This window comes from Pocillopora damicornis, chromosome 10 (assembly GCF_964200805.1).
Source record: "Pocillopora damicornis chromosome 10, jaPocDami1.2, whole genome shotgun sequence".
Taxonomy (NCBI): Eukaryota; Metazoa; Cnidaria; class Anthozoa; order Scleractinia; family Pocilloporidae; genus Pocillopora; species Pocillopora damicornis.
The window spans coordinates 13,326,485-13,348,225 of record NC_142679.1 but is presented as its reverse complement, the minus strand read 5'-3'; the positions used below and the strand labels follow the sequence as shown (position 1 = coordinate 13,348,225).

At 37.0% G+C, this 21,741-nt stretch overlaps 1 protein-coding gene across 1 annotated transcript; it reads left to right on the top strand.

Moving 5' to 3' along the window:
- The first annotated feature begins 1,906 nt into the window (after positions 1-1,906).
- Positions 1,907-21,089, top strand: LOC113675450 (AP-2 complex subunit alpha-2). Its single transcript, XM_089184212.1, has 25 exons — positions 1,907-2,256; positions 2,440-2,508; positions 2,635-2,777; positions 5,838-6,161; positions 7,028-7,129; positions 7,274-7,382; positions 7,920-7,981; positions 10,266-10,354; positions 10,697-10,768; positions 11,550-11,646; positions 11,755-11,892; positions 12,186-12,293; positions 12,553-12,725; positions 13,134-13,263; positions 13,520-13,621; positions 14,062-14,229; positions 14,875-14,905; positions 15,085-15,250; positions 15,807-15,889; positions 16,092-16,182; positions 16,748-16,870; positions 17,729-17,845; positions 18,381-18,450; positions 19,115-19,249; positions 19,405-21,089. Exons 1-25 carry the CDS (start codon positions 2,193-2,195, stop codon positions 19,480-19,482), a joined length of 2,844 nt encoding a protein of 947 aa, XP_089040338.1. The 5' UTR covers positions 1,907-2,192; the 3' UTR covers positions 19,483-21,089.
- The last annotated feature ends 652 nt before the right edge of the window (positions 21,090-21,741 follow it).

Genomic DNA, 21,741 nt, shown 5'->3' with positions numbered 1-21,741 from the left:
TCGCCATTTCCCGCGTTCAGGCGATTACCTCCTTCTGATGTTCTCCTTTGCTTTGGTTGGCTGTTGCAATTAATTAGACTGCAGTTTTACCACAGTTGATCGGAAAGCGCTCAATACTATATAGAGCCCTAACCTCTTATCGGAGCATTAGTGATGTAATGATGAGGCATTTATACAATACATTATCTATTTACGGGCGGATGCTTTATGGCATTGATTGGCCACAGATAACTCTTTGGGAAGCTAAGATATGTTCATACTAAAAATGCATTCTGACAACTTCTTGAATCAGACCTGCTGGACCTGTTTCAGTCAAAGAACGAAATACGGTAAGATCTGAGCTCACTGATGATGAGTCTCCTATCAGCGAGGGATTATAAATTTATATGCTATACAAATGATACATTTGAAACCATTTACATCTTTTTTGTAAGCGGAAGGGAGGAAGAAATAAAGCTTTCAGATGGTATTCTACTTCTTGCATTGCATGGCATGTAGTTTGTTCTCCTATTTAAGTGAGTCAAAAAGCATTTGATGCACACCAAAACGTTTTTTAAGCAACCTCCCATGCCACACACACTCGGACACTTCCATGGTTTTCTTGTTTCCACGAAGGTCGCATCCAAGCGTTGTATCATGCAACGTCCTTTTCGCGAATTCATCATAAATTTTCTTTGCAAAATGTTTGCAATTATTTACGTTCCAAAAGTGCGTCTTGTTCAGTTCGTCTTCTTCATGAAGAAACTCTATAAGATCCTTCATGGTTTTCTGTCCGACGTCAGAGCTGACTCGAAGTAATGGAGTTTTCCTCTTGTTGTTGTTTGCGTAGTCGAGGACTCCACCATATCCCTTGAAGTGTTTGCTTCTCTGAATGAGAATTACTTCCGAGTTCTTCTCAATGGACCACCACCAGTTCTTTGTTTTAATCACGACAAACTGGTGATTCAAAAATAGCTGAGTACGCTGCCAGTCGGAAAGTGGAGACTTGAACACCCAAATGTTCAATATATTCTCACTAAAGTCGATCAGTAGACTCATGGTCTGAACCAACACGTCATGGTCAATTAAGTAAATGTGACCACGCCCTCTGTTGTCACATAGCCACTCTTCCACGCTCCTAGAGCACAGCCAGTCTCTTTTTATTACGTACTCCAGCGCAGAAGAAGGCTTTTCAGATTTGGAATAAAAACTCACGAGCTTTCTCCAAGCTCCGCCTGTGGTTCGAGACATTTCCAGGTGAAACCTGAAACGTGAAGATCTTGAATTTAGAACTTTCACCTTCCACTCCTAGGGAGGTGCGCACAAACCGTTTTAGATAATAAGTAGCTGTGTACTCAGGTGAATCGAAATTTTAACCAAAAATTTCAGCATACTGCTCTTTGAAGTATCAGTTACTATTTGTCAGACAAACAGGCTCGCCCCTTAGCTTTGTAGCATTCAAATAGCAAAGCTCGAAATCGAAAATGTTCTCAATGGAGAGAGGTGTCGAAAACCCGGCCTCGACTCCTATTTGTCTTTGAGAAAGAAAAACAAAAATAGTATAATGAGTGTAAATATATTCTTATTATTATGCATCACTCATGCAAGTGTTTCAGTGAATGATGAGCGTATAGCGGTTAATAGAACGTTACGCATGGCCTGCTGAACGTCTGGGCCATACTTACTCGGCGGAAGTTTCAATTACTTTTTCCACTAGAGGCTGCCTCCGGAACTTTGGGAAAATCTTTTTGTAGTTCGCCCACATTCGCTCGTTTTTCTAGGGTAAAAAAAGTTGTGAGTCGCAGTTTATGTGACATGATTGTTATTTGCTGCCCATCGTGTAACGCTGATAAGTTTTATGTTTCTTACACAACGTATTTTTCAATTTTGACGCCAGTGATTGTTCTGCTGACAGTAGTCTTAGGGGTGCGGGGGCGCCATACTCCTGGCCTCGCTTTGAAGGATGCTTGATGGCGGCTGCCATCTTCCGTCTCCAATTTAGCCCGAGAGGACCGAATATCCACCATCGCGTCGCGATTGGCACCGGTAGCTAGTTTCCTGCAACCCTAAAACGGTACAAGTCGGATTACATAGTTCTGGTCAGTCATCAAGTGAATATTCCACTTGCATCGGACCTGAGCCTAGGTGCTTGTGAAGTGGGCTGTGTCAGATTTTAAGACTGATATTGTGGAACACTATACTACTCAACCAAGATGCCCGCGGTAAAAGGAGAGGGAATGAGGGGCTTAGCCGTTTTCATTTCTGACATTAGGAACTGTAAGTGACAGTAAAAATTTTCATCTTTCTAAGTTTCTCGAAGGTGTTTTCATTTTTGAGTCTGTGTCGCGTTTGACACGTGTGTCTTGATCGGTTGAAATCAACTATGTGATCGTTCTCAGCGTTTCGCTTCATCGCGGCATTCTGTCACACGCGGGATTCAAACACCCCTTATTGTTTCAGGTAAATCTAAAGAAGCTGAGATGAAGCGGATAAACAAGGAGCTTGCAAATATTAGAAATAAATTCAAAGGTAAGTTTGCGTATTTACGAAACCGTACGTTCAAATCGAACTTGGTAAGTTTTCGTTATGAGCTAATTTCAACGGAAGATGGAACGTGTTCGGTTTCCATTTCATACTTTTTTTTGTTTTCCTCAGGCGATAAGCAGTTAGATGGTTACCAAAAGAAGAAGTACGTTTGCAAGCTTCTGTTTATATTTCTTCTTGGCCACGATATCGATTTTGGTCACATGGAAGCCGTGAATCTGCTATCGTCCAACAAGTATACGGAAAAACAAATCGTAAGTATTCCCAAGCAATATGGAAGCGCCCCTTAATTATTTTGATTTACACGAGTTAAAAATGTTTGCTTTTTGAAGCTGCCATACCAGACCAACTTAAACATTTAACGCGGATTTCAAACTGTGAAAGCACTCAGGAAGGATATTTTCGCTAGATTAAACACCAAATTTTGATTCCACTATGGGTTAATCAAACCGCGATCTTTTAATATTGATGAACAACCGAAAGTTCCCATTTTCAAGAAGTAAAAGTACATCGAAACTTTTTACATTTGGTCAGGTACTGCCGGTATTTAAAGCGTCTGCACGACAGTTGAGGTGAAAAATCAATCAACAGCGGCAAAGCTAATTTTACCTTCGATTCACCTATTTCATGCATTTTTAACGGTTTCCCGTAGATACTTAAATTTTAACACCACTCAAATTTTGTTCCCGCAGATAATCTTATCACAGGGTTATTTTCTGTGTATTTTTTTTAAAGTTGAATTTATAGATACCTTAATTATAAGATATAATTTTGATTATACCGTGTACACGAGTTTTTAAAGGTACATGTATTTACATGTTCCATGCTCTTGGACTTTCTTTGTAAATTAAATGCAACTGGCCCTAGAAAATAACTTTTTGTGCCTTTCAAGTAGATCTTTCATTTATTGTTAGGGAGTGTCAATATTTTTTAATACTTTTATTGCAAGTCAAGAGTTCAGAAGAGTTTCAACATCACCCAACTTGTAACTTAAGAGCAATAGCCTGGAATTTTCCACACAGGGTATTAGTCTTCCATGTCGTGTATTGCCATAATGGATTTCCTCCAAAGATTTCTCATTCTGCTTTAAATCTCCCAAGTAAGGCTAGGGTAGTTTGAATTCTCTAGATTTCGTGTATCTTAAAGTGCTGCAATTTAAGGTGCTTTTAAAAAATAACAATGAAAAAGTCATAGCTTTAAGCACTAGGAGCCATTTGCAGCAGGATGACAAACTGTTTTTGTGTCATCTTGACAAACATTTCCTCAAATGTGACTAATCAAAATGCTAATCTTGAGAGAAACTTATTAAATTCTTTTCAGTTTGATTTTTGTCATCCCAGAGTAAAGGTAGTGTTGCTGGTATTCAGAAAGCAGTATTTAAATTAAGCAAGGAAATTTTGCAACTGGGACTTCAGAGATGACGATTGTACCTTTGAAATAAAAATAAAAATTGTTGTATTGATTGGTTGCATCCCAAGCTAAAAGGCAAAATTAAACATTATCTATGCTCAATGCCCAGATGCAACCTAATCATAAAAATCAAGTAAGCTTCTGTCACAAAATCATAAATTTTGTTGATCCTTGGAGATGAAAGGTTGTGCCCAGAGTTGACTGCCATGGCATTTGGTGAGCTTTCACACAATTTATTAAAGGAAGGAAAACAATGAGGTACATAAGAAAATTTAACTTGCTCTTTTTTTAAAACTTTTTGGTGTTGATTATTTTAAAGTTAGATATGGATTTGACATCATAAAAACATATAATATAAAGTATACTCAGTCTCAAACACCCTTGTTAAACAGGAAAAATTGTAGAGAAGTCTATTTCAATATTTTTCACATTATGAAGTGACTATGGTATTAAATGTATTTTGATTGAATTAGTCACTGAACCTTTCAAATTTTTAGGTATGGTGTTGTGGTTAGAACTGTGCAGTGTTTTGCAGTTGATGAAGCCAACTGGCATCTGCCCTACACACCTGTTCTCATTTAAAACAATTCACAAATTTTGACATTGTTATCAGACAAATTTAAATATTTGATCAGATACTTTGTCCCTTAAAAAAGCATTCAAGAGAAATTTGTATCCATTGTATTAAATTGTGCCCACATGTAATCTGATTATCTTCTTTTCACTATGACAAGCTAATGGAATAGCTGTAATAAGCAATAAAAACAGTTACATTAAAATTTATCACCCATAAGGAATAGCTGAGTGACAGCTTAATACGGGGTTACTTCCCAATGCAAATTCCACGGAATTATTCATAATTTTGTTTTAGTGGTTTTATTTTAACTCTTTACACCCTAACATCAGTATCCATGTTCTCCATTTTCTTCTTTATACATTTCCTTGAGTACTGACATGGAGAATTTGTATAACAATCAATGCTTCTTTGGATAGTGATTATTCTCTTTATTCTCATGATCGTAATGAAAGATTCAACCATATATCTGTACGGCGAAATTAGATGTTGGTCACTTTCAGGGTTTCAGAGGTTAAGGTACTGTTAAATACAGGTCAAGATGATTGAGAGAAGAGCAGTTGAAACTTTATAAAGATGGCTGTAACTGCTAAGTAGAGGTCAAAATTACTATGATTAATAATGGTAATTGAACTAATTGAGGGGAGTGCAATTTGGGCTGAAATCATACACGTGATTTCCAAATCGAATGAGCGCATAGCGCAAGTTCAATTTGAAATCACAAGTATGATTTCAGACCAAAATTACACAACACAAGGTTCAATTACCACTTTATCACATCCATTTTGAAATCGCCCAAATACAGGACTTGGTCATTTCAAACATTTTATTGATGCAGTACTGAGCGGGACTGAAATTAAATTCATCCATTTTTTTTTGGGGGGGGGGGGAGTAAGAGTTTTGGAAACAGAATTTGCCACATGATACTCTGTCATTAATTTTTCTGCAATTTGATCAGTTACTTTAAACAAACCTTGAAATCTGATTGGTCGTTTCATTTTTAGTATAGCCTCCTCGTTGCCTGGGAAAAAGATGCGATTTAAAGCAAAAATTGGTGCAATTCATGAATAAATCACACCAATTAGAGCCAATCAGATTACAAGGACCACCAGTGATTTCAAAATGGGTGTAATAAAGGGAGAAACTGGGCTCTTTGACAAATAACCATTTATTAGAGGTTTGATATTACTGCTAAATAATGACTGGCTAATACAAGTCCAACTGTAACTACTATGGGCTAGATTTTCTGTCTCCTTCAATCTGTTTCCTGAATGATTGAAATTTGAATAGTATTGCTTAATACTTGTGGTTTTTTTTCTTTTATATTCAGGGGTACCTTTTTATCTCAGTCCTTGTGAGTGCAAACAGTGAACTCATCAAGCTGATTATCCAAAGCATCAAGAATGACTTGTCCAGTCGCAATCCCATCAATGTCTGTCTTGCTTTACAATGCATTGCAAACATTGGCAATGAGGAGATGGTAGAGGCAGTCGGCAAAGAAGTCCCCAAGTTATTAGTCTCCCCTGACACTAATGACAGTGTGAAGCAGTGCGCTGCACTCTGTGTTCTGAAACTCTTCAGGCTTAAAACAGATATCTTGCCTCCTGGAGAGTGGACATCAAGAATAGTTCAACTGTTAAATGATAAGCATCTGGTGAGTGAATGGTTGTTTAGCCTTTAAAATTGAAGAAATCCATTTTCTTGCCTTCTAGAGAAAATGACCTAATCCTTTCACTCGTAAGATCTGATTGTTAATTCTCTCCTTTAGCTACTAAACATTTCCTTGTAAATTAATTACAAGAATGTGGTGTAAGATCAAGATAACAACTTCTACTCGATAAGTTTGATTATACTCATTACCTGTTTGCTGGATAATATATGGATATTTTAGAGAGAAGTTACATGTTAATCACTTCTGAAAGATAAAGGAATAAAGAGTGTGTTTGCCCCAGGAGACAAAATTGCTTCCCCATTGAGATAGCTGCTTTTTATGTTCAGACTTTGTTCGATATTCACTGGCTAAATGTGTATGATTTACATTCTCATGAGAATGTGAGGGTTTTATATCAGTTCAGTTAGTAAGTGATGGTCTGATTCAAAGTGAACTTAAACCCACTTACCAGTAATTACAGTCTTTTAAAAGTACTATTATGTGCTATTATTTTCATTACAATAAGTGCCCTGTACATTTACAAGCAAACAAGCAATGAGAGATAACAAAATATCTCTGAGGGAATTTTGTCTAGTTGAAACACCAGATTTCTAAGAATAATTCATCTAGGAAAATGTAATCATCATTTAGGAGGATTGGATTTTGATTCTTGATCTTAGGAGCCAGAAGAAATTTGCTTATGGTGATTGTTTTTTGCTGGTCATTTTCTTCTGTACATTTCTGCTTGGACTACTGAGACCTCTATGTGAGCAGTTTTATGCTCTGTTTTTAGAGAAAAGCTTTTTTTGTTTTGAAATGTCTGAAAGTTGCCATTTGGACTGGCATTAATGTGATTGTTTACCCACTAGGGTGTGGTAACCTCAGCAGCCAGCCTTATCCATGGATTTGTCCATTATTTTGCCGATGAGTACAAGGGTTGTGTTCAACTGGCAGTCTCAAGACTTAGTAGGGTAAGAGTTTTACAGCATGCTATACCTTCTGGTTGTTCGTACAGCTGTAGAGTTCTTGCATTCCATAATTCTGCACAATGACCATCTGACCTTTTGGACTGTTTAATACCCTGACATAATAAACATTGATTTCCTTTTCAATAGATTGTAACATCATCTTACACGGACCTTCAAGACTACACCTACTACTTTGTTCCTGCTCCATGGCTTTGCGTCAAGCTTATTAAACTTCTCCAGATGTACCCTCCTCCAGGTGATCAGTTTATCTTATTCTTTGTGATCCAATTAGTTCAGATTTGTTGCCAAAATATACTGCTGGTGGCAATGTGCTACATATTAAGATACATGATACTGATAGCATACTACTGAATTTGTTGCAAGCTAAAACTTAGAAGTTAAACTTGATGGAGGAAAATTAGCCTGTACCGTAGGTGTTTTATTTGGAACATAGGTCAGCATTTCTGGCTTGCAATCATTCACCAAGCTGCCATATTTGATGAAGTGATGAGGGGTTAGAGTGGAAGATTGTTTGGGGGGGGGGGGGGGGTTCTCTTCACAACCTTTACCCTACTTTTAAAATCTAAGATGGTATAGAAACCTTTTGCTTAGAATTACTGAGTGTTCTCTTGCTCAAAATAGATGTACAGGAAAACTGGGAAATAGATTGTTTGACAAAAATTCCATTCTTGTTCAGTTGAAGTCAGCAATTTTTCATTTTTATTTTTTTTGTGAAGGACTGCTTCCTAACTGAATTTGTGTTTTTTACCCATTTCCTGTTTGTTCTTGTTAGATGACCCAGCTGTCTTTGGGAGACTAAATGAGTGTTTGGAAACCATTCTCAACAAGGCTCAGGTATGGTTTTTAGAATACAGGACATTTCGCACAAGTCTTTTAGCACAAGTTTTGGACTATTCGCACCATTCTTAGTGGTCATTTCGCAATATAATTATAAGTGAGAAACATCAATATAAAAGGTATACTAATTGATACTGATAAGACATTTCACCTTCACATTTCACTTTCAATAAGATCCAATGGTGAGAACGTAGACATTTATTTACGTAATAACTTCAACTAGATCGAAACGCTTGTGAACATGATCACTATTCTTACTTGAAGAAAGGAACAAATCTTTCTCTCTATGAAAATGTAAAGAACTCTATTCGAACTATTATTTCTATTACTTTTCCTTTGCTAAACGAAAAACCTTTTAGTTTTGATAGTACATCATCCACTGCAAACATATGAACATGATGACCCGACACTAAAGACGCCATGTTGATTTCGAAAGTAATTGTTACCAGTCCTCCCAGTCAGTCAAGTAAAAACCTGCAAACTGTTTCACTTTTTATTAAAAAGGACATAAGACCTATTTACAAAATTTCTGTGTTAATATATAAAATTCAAGCAATGTCAATTATGGAATTTTAATTACAGTAATTAATTGTTATATTTATTTGCTATCTAGTAACTATTAAACCAAAGGTACTGCCAAAATTGAACATTTCTTCAGTAATCTATTCTATTCATTAAATCGAGAACAAAAGATTCAAAAAGGAAATGAGGTGAAAAAATATCTCACCTCAATCTATTGAAAATATCAACGAGAGATTATGCTCGCTTTGCCTGGTGATGAACAATAGTCAACTTGGGTGAAAAGTCTTTGGTTGTGTTGTATAATTTTCAAAACTATTCACTTGTTGGTTATAATGCTATAGTATAACTATTACTCACCAAATACTGCTTGTCTTTGCATTTTGGATGAAATTGATGAACTCCGATAAACAATTACATCCATATCTCGACTATGTCACGGCCATGTTAGCCGAGGAATCATGCATATTTTAACTCACTACTCAGTCAAGACTTGTAGAAATTTAGCCCTTTCTTACATTCATTTAAGCTATAGTACATCTAAACTTCTTTATTTGTTTTGATCTTAAGCTTATATGATTACTTATCGAATGGCTAGTGTGTAAGATCACTAGTTTCTACCTACACTGACACATTCAAGTTGTCAAATCACAACACTTGCACGTGCTGACATTCGATGTGAAGCACACTCTGAATGTCGAGTTATTAACGTTGAACTGTTTTTGGTGTACGTATTACCAGTATGCCTAATTGTCATTGTGTAACGAAGATATAAGAAGTAAGTTTTCAATAGCTTTATTTGAAACTCTTAGAGATTGATAAAACATGCTGTTTGAAGGCGATCGAACAAGGAGGGAAGACTGATGACAATAATTACATGACAGTATGATGACAGTAATTATTACTTTTGAAATCAACATGGTGTCCTTAGCGTGGGTTGTCATGTTTGCATGTTTGTAGTGGATGATGAACTGTCAAAACTAAAAGGTTTTTGGTTTAACAAAGGAGAAGTTATAGAAATAGTCATTCGTATAGGGAGTTCTTTACATTTTCATCGAGAGAGAGATGTGTACCTTTCCTTTCTTCAAGTAAGAATAGTGGTTTTGTTCACGAGCATTTCGATCTAGTTGAAGGTATTGCGTAAATGTCGACTTTCTTGCTGTTGGATCTTGTGAAGGTAAAATGACTTATCAGTATCAATCAGTATACCTTTTTATATTGATGTTTCTCACTTATGATTATTGTGCAAAATGACTACTAAGAATTGTGCAAACGGTCCAAAACTTGTGCTAAAAGACTTGTGCAAAAAGTCTTTTGTGCGAAATGTCCGGTTACCATTTTTTAGCATTTCTATGGAACAGTGCTTATGGTACATCATATTGCTTTGAAATTAATCCTCTCAATGTTGCTTGCCTTACACAATAAAATAACAAAATTTTCTTATTTCTTAATTTTTTGCTATGTGGACCTCAGACCTCAGACTTTTGCCTTCTTAAATTAACCCAGTGCCCCCTTTCTCCCCCTCCCTCCCCCCCCCCAAAAAAAAAGATGGTGTATTGTGATTCCATGAATTTTTAGCTAAAATTGAATGGGGAAGGGGGATCTTGTTGATGACTTTGAGTGTGGTAGAAACAGGAGTGTAATTCTACACATAAAGAGAACTCTTCAAACACAATGTGTCAACTAATTTTAATGCTGAATGTAGCTTTAAGTCCAGGGTTTGAGCTCAATGTTTTTTTTTCTCTCCCTCACTCTCTTTCAGGAACCACCCAAATCAAAGAAAGTTCAGCATTCAAATGCAAGGAATGCTGTCCTCTTTGAAGCAATCAATTTGATTATACACATGGACAGGTAACCAGCAAAGTTCCTTTCTTGCATGGAGAGCAATACCAACTTTTGAGTTGAACTCTGATGTTGCCATTCCCTTAGTTATTTAAGTTTTCAGTTGAGTAGGTTAAAGGATTTATTTAAGTAAGCCTTTCACTTGAGCCACTCAGTAGACAACATTACCCTGAACACCTTAATGCCACAAAAATTAGTTTTATTTTGGGGCATGAATGAATTACCAAGCTGGAAAACCTGAGGTTAGGAGTGTTGAATTAATGGTGTTGCCAAAACTTGTTTTCTAGCCAATAGCACTCTCTGATTTTCAGCAAAGTGACTTAGTTTCATATTGTTTTGTTGTGTTTATAGTGAGCAAAGCTTGTTGATAAGAGGCTGTAACCAACTGGGTCAATTTTTGACACACAAGGAGACCAACTTGAGGTATGATAAGTTTGGTTCTTTTTATGAGAACATGCATGCATGGGCCATCAAACATCATAAAATACCAAATCAGATTATAATTATCATAGATGGGATTATAGATGGGCACCCCATGCATAGTAGGCATCAGGAAGTTGCTTGAAGCCCTAAACAGCCCTTTCCAATTTGGACCCAAAAGTTATTTTGCTTATGGATGGTGACAAATTATTCTTCATTGCTTTAGATTCCAATAAACTTAGCCATGTGTTTCATGTAACAATTATATATGGATGGCATTTCTGAATGCCTTTGCTATTATAGAATGGCTCAAGATCCAAAACAACAAACTCTTGCCAATTTTGATTTTAATGATATTTATATGTTATTTGAATTGTGAAATATTATTTTTATTTTGGGGCATTCCAGTTTACTCAGTGACATATATCAAGTAAAGAATGACATGGATTTGTGCATGTTTTTGTTATTGGACTTGTGGTTACCACCCATTACCTCAGTACCTTAGGGTTGTAAAAATAAACCAGCAACTGGCACATTTCGTTGTCTGTTCAGAAAAATGCCCCAGCTGTTCCAAATGCTTATGGCTCAATTTTGAACATAAAAGAATGACACTGTGCTGCTTCCTTTGTATCACAATCTGGTCACTAAAAATCTTTTTGAAGGGTAGTATTACACTAAATACTCTTACTGGTCAAAACATGTAAAAATTAGCAAGACATTTAATCCAGTGGACATTCTTGTTTTCTTTTCTTTTTATCATTGTTCTTTGAATTTCATTTTATAGGTATCTTGCTTTGGAAGGATTGTGCTTGATGTCAAATTCTGAGTTTTCAGTTGATGCAGTTAGGAAACATCAGGAGACTGTTGTTGGAGCACTGAAGGTGAGGAGGACAGATTTTAGATCTTTTACAGATTTAAGATCATTGCAAGGTTGAGAGCCCTGACTTATTGTCGATGTGTATAACAAAGTGTATTTTTGTTTACTCTAGACTGAACGAGATGTCAGTGTACGTCAAAGAGCTGTTGACCTCCTCTATGCCATGTGTGACAAAAACAATGCTGAAGAGATTGTTTCTGAAATGTTAACTTACCTGGAAACTGCTGATTACTCCATCAAAGAGGAAATGGTAAAAAAAATGTATTAAACATACTGTAAAATAACTTAATTTAGCAACATATTTTAAAGGAAGGTACTGTATATATACTCCATATGGAAAGCTTTTAGTCTCTGCTGCATTTCTCTTCAGAATGAAGATTTCTTTCTTCATTAAGTAATAGGTGGGTCAAAAGTTTGTGATGTGAGATCATCTCATTTCTGTCTTAGAATTTCACCAAATTATTTTTTTAGGATCTCAAAGCACGAGAGGTTTTTCCAAGGCCTGATTAAAAAGAGGTTCTAATTTTGTTTTTCTTTTGCAAGGTGTTGAAAGTGGCAATACTTGCAGAGAAGTTTGCAACAGATTATTCCTGGTACATGGACACTATCCTTACACTTATAAGAATTGCTGGGGATTACGTCAGTGAAGAGGTATGGATAAGTGTCTTTATTGTCCACTAACAAGGGTAGCTGGTATAAGAAGCCTTTTGAGAGATTCCCTGTTTCTGAGAGGTGAACACATTCAACTTTAGATTGATTTGTATGGGTAGTTTTATCATTATGTCAGCAGTAAGAACTTCTGAGTGCTCTACAGTGCTTCAACAACAAGCAGTGCTTTGTTTAGATTGGAAACAAATTGAACAGAAAGCAATTCGTTCTTCAATCTATAATTTAACAACATTTCTTGTAGGTTTGGTTTCGTGTGATCCAAATAGTGATAAATCGAGATGACATCCAGGGCTATGCTGCAAAGACAGTGTTTGAAGCACTGCAGTCTCCATCATGCCATGAGAACATGGTCAAAGTTGGTGGCTACATTCTTGGAGAGTTTGGAAATCTTATTGCAGGAGACCCAAGGTCAAGGTATGATTTTCAGCTGTTACAGAGCTGAAGCTGATTGTCTATCTTTCGCTTTGCAGGCTGCTTGGTGGCAATGGAAATGGCTATGATACTCAATTATTTCCAGTCTTAAACACTAATTTTTAAATTAAATGCATTTGATGTAATCTTCATTTATTAACAATTCAAATAACAAATACCATTCCAATTTTATATTAATTTGCCGTTTTTCTTCATAACTTTTTATATTTTCAAATTCTTATCACTTGTCATAATTTTTTGTTTTTGGAGTTTGCCACCCCTTCCCTCAAATTGAAGTGTTCATGGAACACATAAAGTTAGCTTTAATCAAAATTTTGCCCATTATATTATGATCACCACCTAGCTGCTGCTCTCTTTAGTGTCACTTGCTTTTTATTGTCTTTCTTTTAGTCCCATGGTTCAATTCCAGCTGCTGCACAGTAAGTTTCCACTGTGTGCATCCTCCACAAGAGGCCTGCTGATGTCAACATACGTCAAGTTTATTAACCTCTTCCCTGAGATCAAGGGATACATCCAAGAGGTACAAAGGGAGTTCTTAACTTATTTTGTGTGAAATAAAGCTCCTGTTGCAACACACCATTCTATTTTGACTCTATGAAATTACTTTTAGAAATTCCTCGAAAATTGCTGAAATTAAAAAATTTGTCTAACCACTTCATATTTCATATTTTCTTTAGGTATTATTACTTCCAGCTATTTTACAGAATTTGTTATTTTATTGGAAAAAATTTTGGTTAGAATAACCCTCGGTAATGTGTAAAATTTTATTCTCCCAGATTTTGCGTAGTGATAATAACCTCAAAAATTCTGATGCTGAGATCCAGCAGAGAGCTTTGGAGTACTTAAAGCTTAGTACTGTTGCATCTCCAGATGTTTTGGTAAGGTTAACATTTTGAGCTTTTGTAAAGATCATAGTGGAGTGTTTCTACCTTATTTGTTACATTTTCATCGAAAATGTTGGTGGTAATAGGACTTTTTTGCTGGTCCTGTATTGGCTGAGTTAAAAGTTGTGAATTAAAGAGATGATTTATCATTAAGAACACATCAGTGTGAATACAGTGAAACTAGTTTGTTTGAGTTCCCTTGGTTACTGTTGGTTGAAAAAATGTATGGTAAAAGCCATAAAGAGTATGATTATAGAATAAACACGAAATTTCACGAGATGCCGCTCCAAGATCAAATATATATATATATATATATATATATATATATATATATATATATATATAGTTAAATGTTACCCATCCCATTTCAGCCTTAAATCTGGAAAACTCTTCTCACTTTGTCACAGAATTGTCCCTTCATTTTCTCCTCATAGGCTACTGTTCTTGAAGAGATGCCACCATTCCCAGAACGTGAGTCTTCCATCTTAGCAAAACTGAAGAAAAAGAAGCAGGAGAAAACAGGAATCATTGAGAAGGAAGAGAAGACTGAACCAGTGGAAAAACCAACTGCTAACGGCCAGGTTCCTGTTACTATTAACGAGGTACACTGTTTGAATATTGTAAAAGTCCATGATTATTGTAGAAAGTAATTCTGAAAAAAAAAGAAAAAAAAGGAGATTTGATACAATATAATTAAATAGAAGATAAGAGCAATTTACATTCTATAAGAAAATTTGAGTTGATATTTCATCATGGTTAGTGTGCTGTTCAGACAGTAAATCATGCTTTATTTGATTGGGCAAGCTGTTGACAGGTATGAATTTTAGGTATACTGAGATATCATCCCATGAAGTAGATGCCAAGAGACAGACTACAATTGTAGTTGCCTTCTGAGTTGTTGTACGCTTTTTGTGTATACAAATTTTGTTTAGAAAGACACTGTGTTATAATTTATTATCACTTTGATTTATAAAAACTGCCTGACCTTTCTTGTCTTAACCCTTTACCTTCTAGCATCACTATCTATATGCTCCATACTGTTAACTATACATTTACCAAGGTGCTGGTAAAGAGAATTTGTTTAATAATCAAGAGCTGCTGTAGTTGATGATCATTTCCTTTATTCTCATGACCTAAATGGTTGATTCAAGGGTGATATTGTAAGGAGAAATAAGATGTTAGACACTCTTAGTGGTTAAAGGGTTAAATTAATAGCAAGGAATAATAGGAAGATTTTTTTATTGCAGGCTCCTGCCCCCAATCCAGCCCTACAACCAGGTAACATTTTATTAAGTTTTATTCAATTTCTATCGCTTTCACTGCTGTCAAGCACTCCACTGACCTTCTTTAACGTTGTAACTCGCTTCTTATTACCAGTAACCAATAGGCTGTCATTCCACTGCTTAAACATTTTTTTAAAGTTAAGTTTTGACACTTACTAAAGTATTTTGTTTCAGACCTCCTGGGTACAGAGACAATAGTTTCAAAGCCTTTGACAAATAACTTTGGACCTCCCGAGACAGGAGGAGGTGGCCTTCTTGTAGACGTGTTTGAGATGCCTCCAGCCCCCATGGCAGGGAGTGCTCCATCCATAACCCCAGGGGCAGAGGAAAATCTCAAGAAGTTAGTTTTTGTATAATCTTAAATCCTCTCCACAATGGCCACGTTGGGGAGAGCGAAAAATAGCTATTGTAGAGGGTGACTGTTATGGAAAGGTATCGGTGTAACAAGAGACCCGGTATTCGAGGCTATATTTCCTTTTGTTATAAAATGTTTATTGTAGCTCATAAATGTGCAGTCCAATGAAGATATATCAGTAAAGCAGGAAATGAAAAATAGCTCTGAAATGAAAATTTTATTGCTGAACTTCAGCAATAACAAATGCGATACTGTTTAGATCTTTGATCAACCATTCGTTAACAGGTCGTACAAGGGAGGTGGCCGTTATATGAAGTTGTACTTCACATATTTAATTTTTTGATATGTGCTCTTTGCATTATCAAACAACTTTTGGGATGAATTATGTAACATTATCAGAAGCATGTTGTAGACAGTGAAGAGGTGATCTTGGTAGTCCGAGAGTCTATGAGATGTGTGTAAAAAACACCAATGACTTGTTGCAGTCCTCTAAAGATGATTAAACAAGACTTACTAAGATTTCCCACATTTTTTTGAACAGATTTGTGTGTAAAAACACTGGGGTTCTTTTTGAAACTGACATCCTACAAGTTGGTATCAAATCGGAATTCAAAGACGATAAAGGTAAGTAGCTTTTATCTCAATATAGAAAACCTCTGCTGTTCAAATGCTTGGTTTTTCATCGGTCCAAAATCGGTCACAGAACCACAGGTCAATGTTATAAGTACCACTTTTGATTTTCATATGCGTCGTTATTTGTCTATTCTATGTTTTTTTCCTGTCTTTTTTTTCTTAATGCTAACGTGTTGTTGTTGTTTTTTTTTAGGGGCTCTTGGTGTGTTCTATGGCAACAAGACCTCATCCCAGTTTGTTTCATTTTCTTCCATGGTCCACTTGCCGGGAGATCTTAATACTCATATCCTTTCAGTCAAAGGCGCTCATGTTGTTGTTGAGTTTAAGCAAAACATTCACAGCAACGGTAACAGGAAACGGCAAAAAATGAGCTGATTTTTCTCATCTTGCCAATAATCCTTAGATCAAGTCTGTAGAAAATTAGAAAATACTTATTTGTCCAAATTTAAAGAAAATGTTTTGGGTTAAGTCTACAAACGGCTGAAAGACGAGAGGGAAAAGTTTCTTTTCTCCCCGTTTGTCATTTGCCCATAAACATTTATTGTGGTGGATTGCAAAGCATTAGCCCTGTGTCTGGCAGGATATGTGGTACTTTTTCTAACGTTGTGATAATAATACCACGCGAAACTCCGGCAGACTTGGTAGACTTGTATACTTTATGCTGGCTGAGTGTCCTGTGGTTAAGATTTGTCTACAAATCTTGAGAATCCATTTCTAGAGCGAAACTTGAGTTAAAATCTTCTTTCCCCATTCCACTTAACATTTTAATGACTCAGTTTATTTCTGAAGAATTATCAGACGCACAGGGACCTTTCATACGTTTAGTTTGCATCCTTGACTTTGTTCACACATCAAAGTTGACACCAATTCTCCTCCAAACATTGTGGAGGGCGGAGCACAAGTCAAACAGATGATAAATGTAGAATGTATCTCAGAATTCAAAGACCATCCACTCATAGATCTTCAATTCGGGTATGTTTCTTTACTACGTTTACTTGTAAAGGTTTCTAGGTTAACTTATTGATTTACACTACTCAATTTAAGTATCGCGCAAGACAGTTTTGAATCTGATTGGTCGAGAAACTGGCAAATATTTCCAAGAGCAATCACTAAGCGAAGTAGAAGAAAATTGTAACAAATCGACAGTGGTTTAGCGCGGTCTGTGTCGTTATCGACAACTATATTCGCCATCACAGTGGTTAAAATGTTATGGACTCACGAGGCACAGTATTGAGGCTTTTGTCACAATATCGACGTCAAATAAAACGATTCTTTTTAGTGCGTGACCATTGCGTGACACGTTGACGTGAACAGTGTTGTCGGTACTCTTAGTGACAACGGCAAATTGGCCAATCAGATTGCGCCATTACAGCCACTTGTGGTTAAAAAGTGCAATCCCGGATGAGTTCCAGGTCTTTATTGAAAAATGGCTCAAATGACAAACGCCTAAGAGATAAGAATGAGCCAAAGGCAAAATAGGAAGGTTGAGACTGGGAAATAACAACACAGATTACAAGTCATGTATTTCACTGATCTTTTCGGGGTTTTTTTTCCGCCGTATTTTGTACTTCTTTCATAATGATGGGTATGATTACTATTCTTTTCTGTGCATGCTAATCAGCCCTTTTGGCCTTGTTTTTGGGCGAAAATTCTATCGTTTTCACACATATTGTCGAGGCCAGATAAGCAATTAGGCCAACCATTTATGAATGAAGTCTATTTGTCAGCCGAAATACGTTGGAGAGCCCTACTCAAATAATAGAAAACGTACAAATACTTTTCTCACTATTTTTAGAATAAACCATTTCCTTTTTGCCTTTCTCTTTTTAGTGTGAACGGCACGAGCCAAAGAATTGTCCTTCCAGTCCCACTGTTTCCTTCCAAATTCTTCGCGCCGACAGATATGAACTCGCAAGACTTCTTTTCCAGATGGAAACAATTGGGAAAGTAAGTAGATTTGTTTTAGTTATGGATCTTCGCTTGAATTAGGAATGAAAAAAAAAAATGGGTGGAATGGAAAGTCTTAACGTATCAGTTGTCTTTCATTAAAGCTAAACTACACAATAACTCAGCGGGAGCTCCTTTCAGCGGACACCCCCAGGACTGAAGGATGTTTCCCTAAAAAGTTCCCTAAACGTTTTTGGCTCTCGAGTGGAAAAATCCCCTTAATGGTGGTACCCCACTGCCTTAGAGTGCTTCATTTGAAAGCGGAGTGATGTTCTTTACAGGTAGATCACATGCCTTCTAAGTACAGGGTCAGCGCTTCTACTGAATGATCTACGAAGCAGCATCTGAATAACTGATTCTAAGCCGGTATCTACAAGGCACAGGCTCGAGTCCCGTGAAAGCCTTACTTTTTCCGGCTTAATTGCATGTAAAATGGCCTCATGTATAAGTGAAATTCACAGGTCCTGCTCCAGTTATTCCTGTAGTATTGTTTTCTGACCTAGTTTACGTTCTTATTCGTCATTTCATGTTTCAGCCCGGATCAAGAGTGCCAGCAGATTTTTAAGGCTAAGTTTCCAATTGATACAGAGACAATTAAGACAAAGGTTAGTAATCAGTATGCCACCCTCAGTCAGCGTAGTTCCCTTGAAGCTGTTGCAAAACTTAAACGACTCACTGGGGCAAACACTAGCATCACTGAGCATCTGCAAATTGTATGAAAAAGGAATCCTGTGTGAATTTGAGTGACAGTGAACAGGGCGACAGGAAGACAGGCCACAATATATAACTAGTGGAGACAGGAGACAAGTAGAATGATGGAGAAGGAACATTCAAACTTGCATTTAACGAAAGTAGAGGGAAAGCAAGAACGCAACGGGGGTAACCTTGGGATGGATTAGTATCCCTTTAAAAGGGGGGGGGGGTGGGTAGCAATACTCCTAGTTTCTTCATGCCCCTCGGAAACTGGGATAAGGTCCGGCTGGGTGGGCCAATAGGCTCGAGTTCAGACGTTACCTTAACTTAAAGGTTTAAACAGATATATTCTATACTCTGATCGGTTGGGGCCTGCTGAAGGGAATTTCATTCAGGTTGCTTCAACTACAGTTACTACCACTTACAACAGTGCTTTTCAGGATTAGCCTCACCCGGACGATCAGACAACACCTTCAAAACGAGTTTCGTTGCTTACACAATTTCTGTCAGCATCATCATGTAATTCCTATATCAGTAGTTTCTTTCTGTGATAACTTTTTGTCTGGTGTCTTTCAGCTCGTTGGCTTTGGAGTTTCCCTACTTCAGAATGTAGACCCTAATCCGGAGAACTTTGTGTGTGCCGGTATAATTAAAGGATCAACCGTTCAAATAGGAACACTGCTTCGACTAGAACCTAATAGACAAGCTCAAGTAAGCAGAACTCTTGTTAAATTTTCTTTTAAAAGTTTGAAAGTGTCAAAAGTATAATTATCTGCTAAGGGGGTTATAGCATGGCTGAAAATTATCTTCAAGAGTTGCGATGTGGAAATTTAACCTTTTAACAGAGCGATTGCTTTCCTTTTCAGATGTTTAGACTGACAATAAGAAGCTCAAGACCACATGTGGCCACAACTCTAGTAGAGTTATTGGTAGATCAGTTTTAAACCTGTTTTCCAGGTAGAGAGATTCGCACGGTGCATCTGTCATAATACAGTGCATCTGGAGTAAACCAGTCTTTTTGTGAACCATTGGGGAGATCATTTTGATCAGCCCATCTACTTCAATATCTTTTGATGCCTTACATGTGTTGTAATATACATGTGTTGTAAGAGAGCTTTACCATTGACTTAAGACTGTAATTTAGTTTTTGACGTAACACTTTCTTATAAACCCCGTGAATCTCCTGTAGTGTTCCTTAGCCAATCAGATCGAGGGTGAGGGCGACTTCTTTTCCTGTGCTGTGGTTGGTTAAGTCTTCAGTTCTAGTTGTAGCATGTTGCCATTTCCTCAGTTGAGTAAAGAAGGAAAAATTATCAGCCGAACAAGCAAGGTATGATCATTCAGCCTGCGCTTTCTTAATAATTGCGAGCTTGTAACACAAAACAGTCCGCCTGATTTAGTTGTGTGACATACCGCAAACGTTCTGATAAGTCCCTTCCCTTCCTACCCCACTCCCCTCCCCCTTCCTACCCTACCCTACTCCCCTCCGAAAAAGTATTAAGTAGTGGCAGTATTGTCGTTAGTTGCGTGTTAGTAAGTTTGGTAGGCTATGCCACATTCAGTCGTTTTCGAAAGCTTGCATTGGTTTTCGTTTTGAAAATCGTAGGTTTTCAATCAGAGAAATAAGTTTTTTAGTTGGTAAGAAAAACATGTACTCGCATTTTGCCCCACAATGAGGTTTTGTTAATCTACCCACCCCACCCACCCCCCTTCACCTTCTTCAATAAGCCTCCCGTCAGAGGGTCCCTGGAAATTGATATGCTCCAAGGACTTATAAGAGTGTTTGCGGTAGTCCTTGACTTGAGGATCAACCACAGGCGAGAGTTACTCCATTTATGCAGATGTAATTTCCTTACTCTATCACTTCAGAATTACAATTGCAATCAAGTTTGCTTTGAGCTAGAATTTTGCGCTCATTACAATATTCTAATTGAAGGAGAAAGCTCTACTGAATGATGGTAAAGCAGCTATTATCTGGCCCAAAAAAGCTATTTTAAAGTTTTCCTTAAAACCCACACTTGCATGCGTAGTTGTTAGTTGTGCTTATATTCCTTTCCTACTATTAAAATAATTTTTTTCTTTAAGGATGTACGATTAAATATTATTGCCATATGATTAATTTTTTTTAGGTAGTAGGTAACATTAAAAATCACAGAACGGTAAACTCTCTGCCGTGTTCTCGATCCTTGGTGGCTTGTAAGTGTAAAAGTAATGTAGGTATCATTAATTTTTTTTCGATCGTAAAAGCGTATCTTTTAGTTAAGATGGCTATTGTTTGCGGAAGTAAGACAGTTTTAAGTAAAGATTAGGATAATGGGGATTGTACTATATGATCCAAAGTTGTGAGGTATTTTACTCTAGCAGTAATTGTGATTACTAAAGCAAGCTTTTACATGTAAGAAGAGCCTGCCTGTATACATCTAGGATTTTTTTTATAAGAAAAAGAAAGGACGAAAAGAAAGAAGAACGATGAACATTTATCAAAATCAAGTACTAGGCGTGTAGCTGCCGAAATAATGCTTGACGCTAAATAAAAGTACCACAATGGTTACTTTGTTACTCGTGTTGCTCTTTTGATAACGCTACTGCCGTTCTCACACCTCCTGATTCATCACTTACTGGTTAGGTAAAGATGTTAAAGGAATGGTAAAGATGTTTTTTTTTGGGGGGGGGGGGAGAGATGGCATTGCTAGGTGGTAAACTGAGATAAAGGTGAAAAAGACTTCTGTTCAGTCGCTTATTGGTTTAGTAGGAGCGTCAACTCTTGTTCGAGAGGTAAAGGGTCTATTAATGAGTTATTAAGTGTTTGATTTATTAATTCAAGATGGTGGCGAGCACGATGATTATTTCAGGTAAAAGCCGACGACGATCTAAAAAGCTGAAAATCTCGAAACTTCTTGCCTCAAACTTTCAACTACGGTTGGACTTTTAGTGTGTTTAACACACTAAACTTGGATGTTAACCTCTATTGTTTGTATGCGGACTCGTCCTGTGGGTTCGTCGAAATATGGCACAACTCGTAAAATACCCCGCGACACTACATACTAAAACGTCCAATAAGATATATGTATCTCACGCACAGCAGCAGCAGGGCACTATCTAAATTTTGATGTAGTAATCCCTCAAACAAATGCACATTATGTGCACGGCTTTTAAAAGGATTGGTTTCATCGGCTACAGACATAGGAAGCAAGAGAGACAAA

Excerpts from the sequence above, each read along its gene's own strand:
- LOC113675450 (XM_089184212.1), top strand. The coding sequence starts at position 2,193 with ATGCCCGCGGTAAAAGGAGAGGGAATGAGGGGCTTAGCCGTTTTCATT. Across the intron at positions 12,294-12,552 it reads GGGATTACGTCAGTGAAGAG|GTTTGGTTTCGTGTGATCCA; the intron begins GTATGGATAAGT and ends CATTTCTTGTAG. Across the intron at positions 14,230-14,874 it reads TTCCTGTTACTATTAACGAG|GCTCCTGCCCCCAATCCAGC; the intron begins GTACACTGTTTG and ends TTTTTATTGCAG.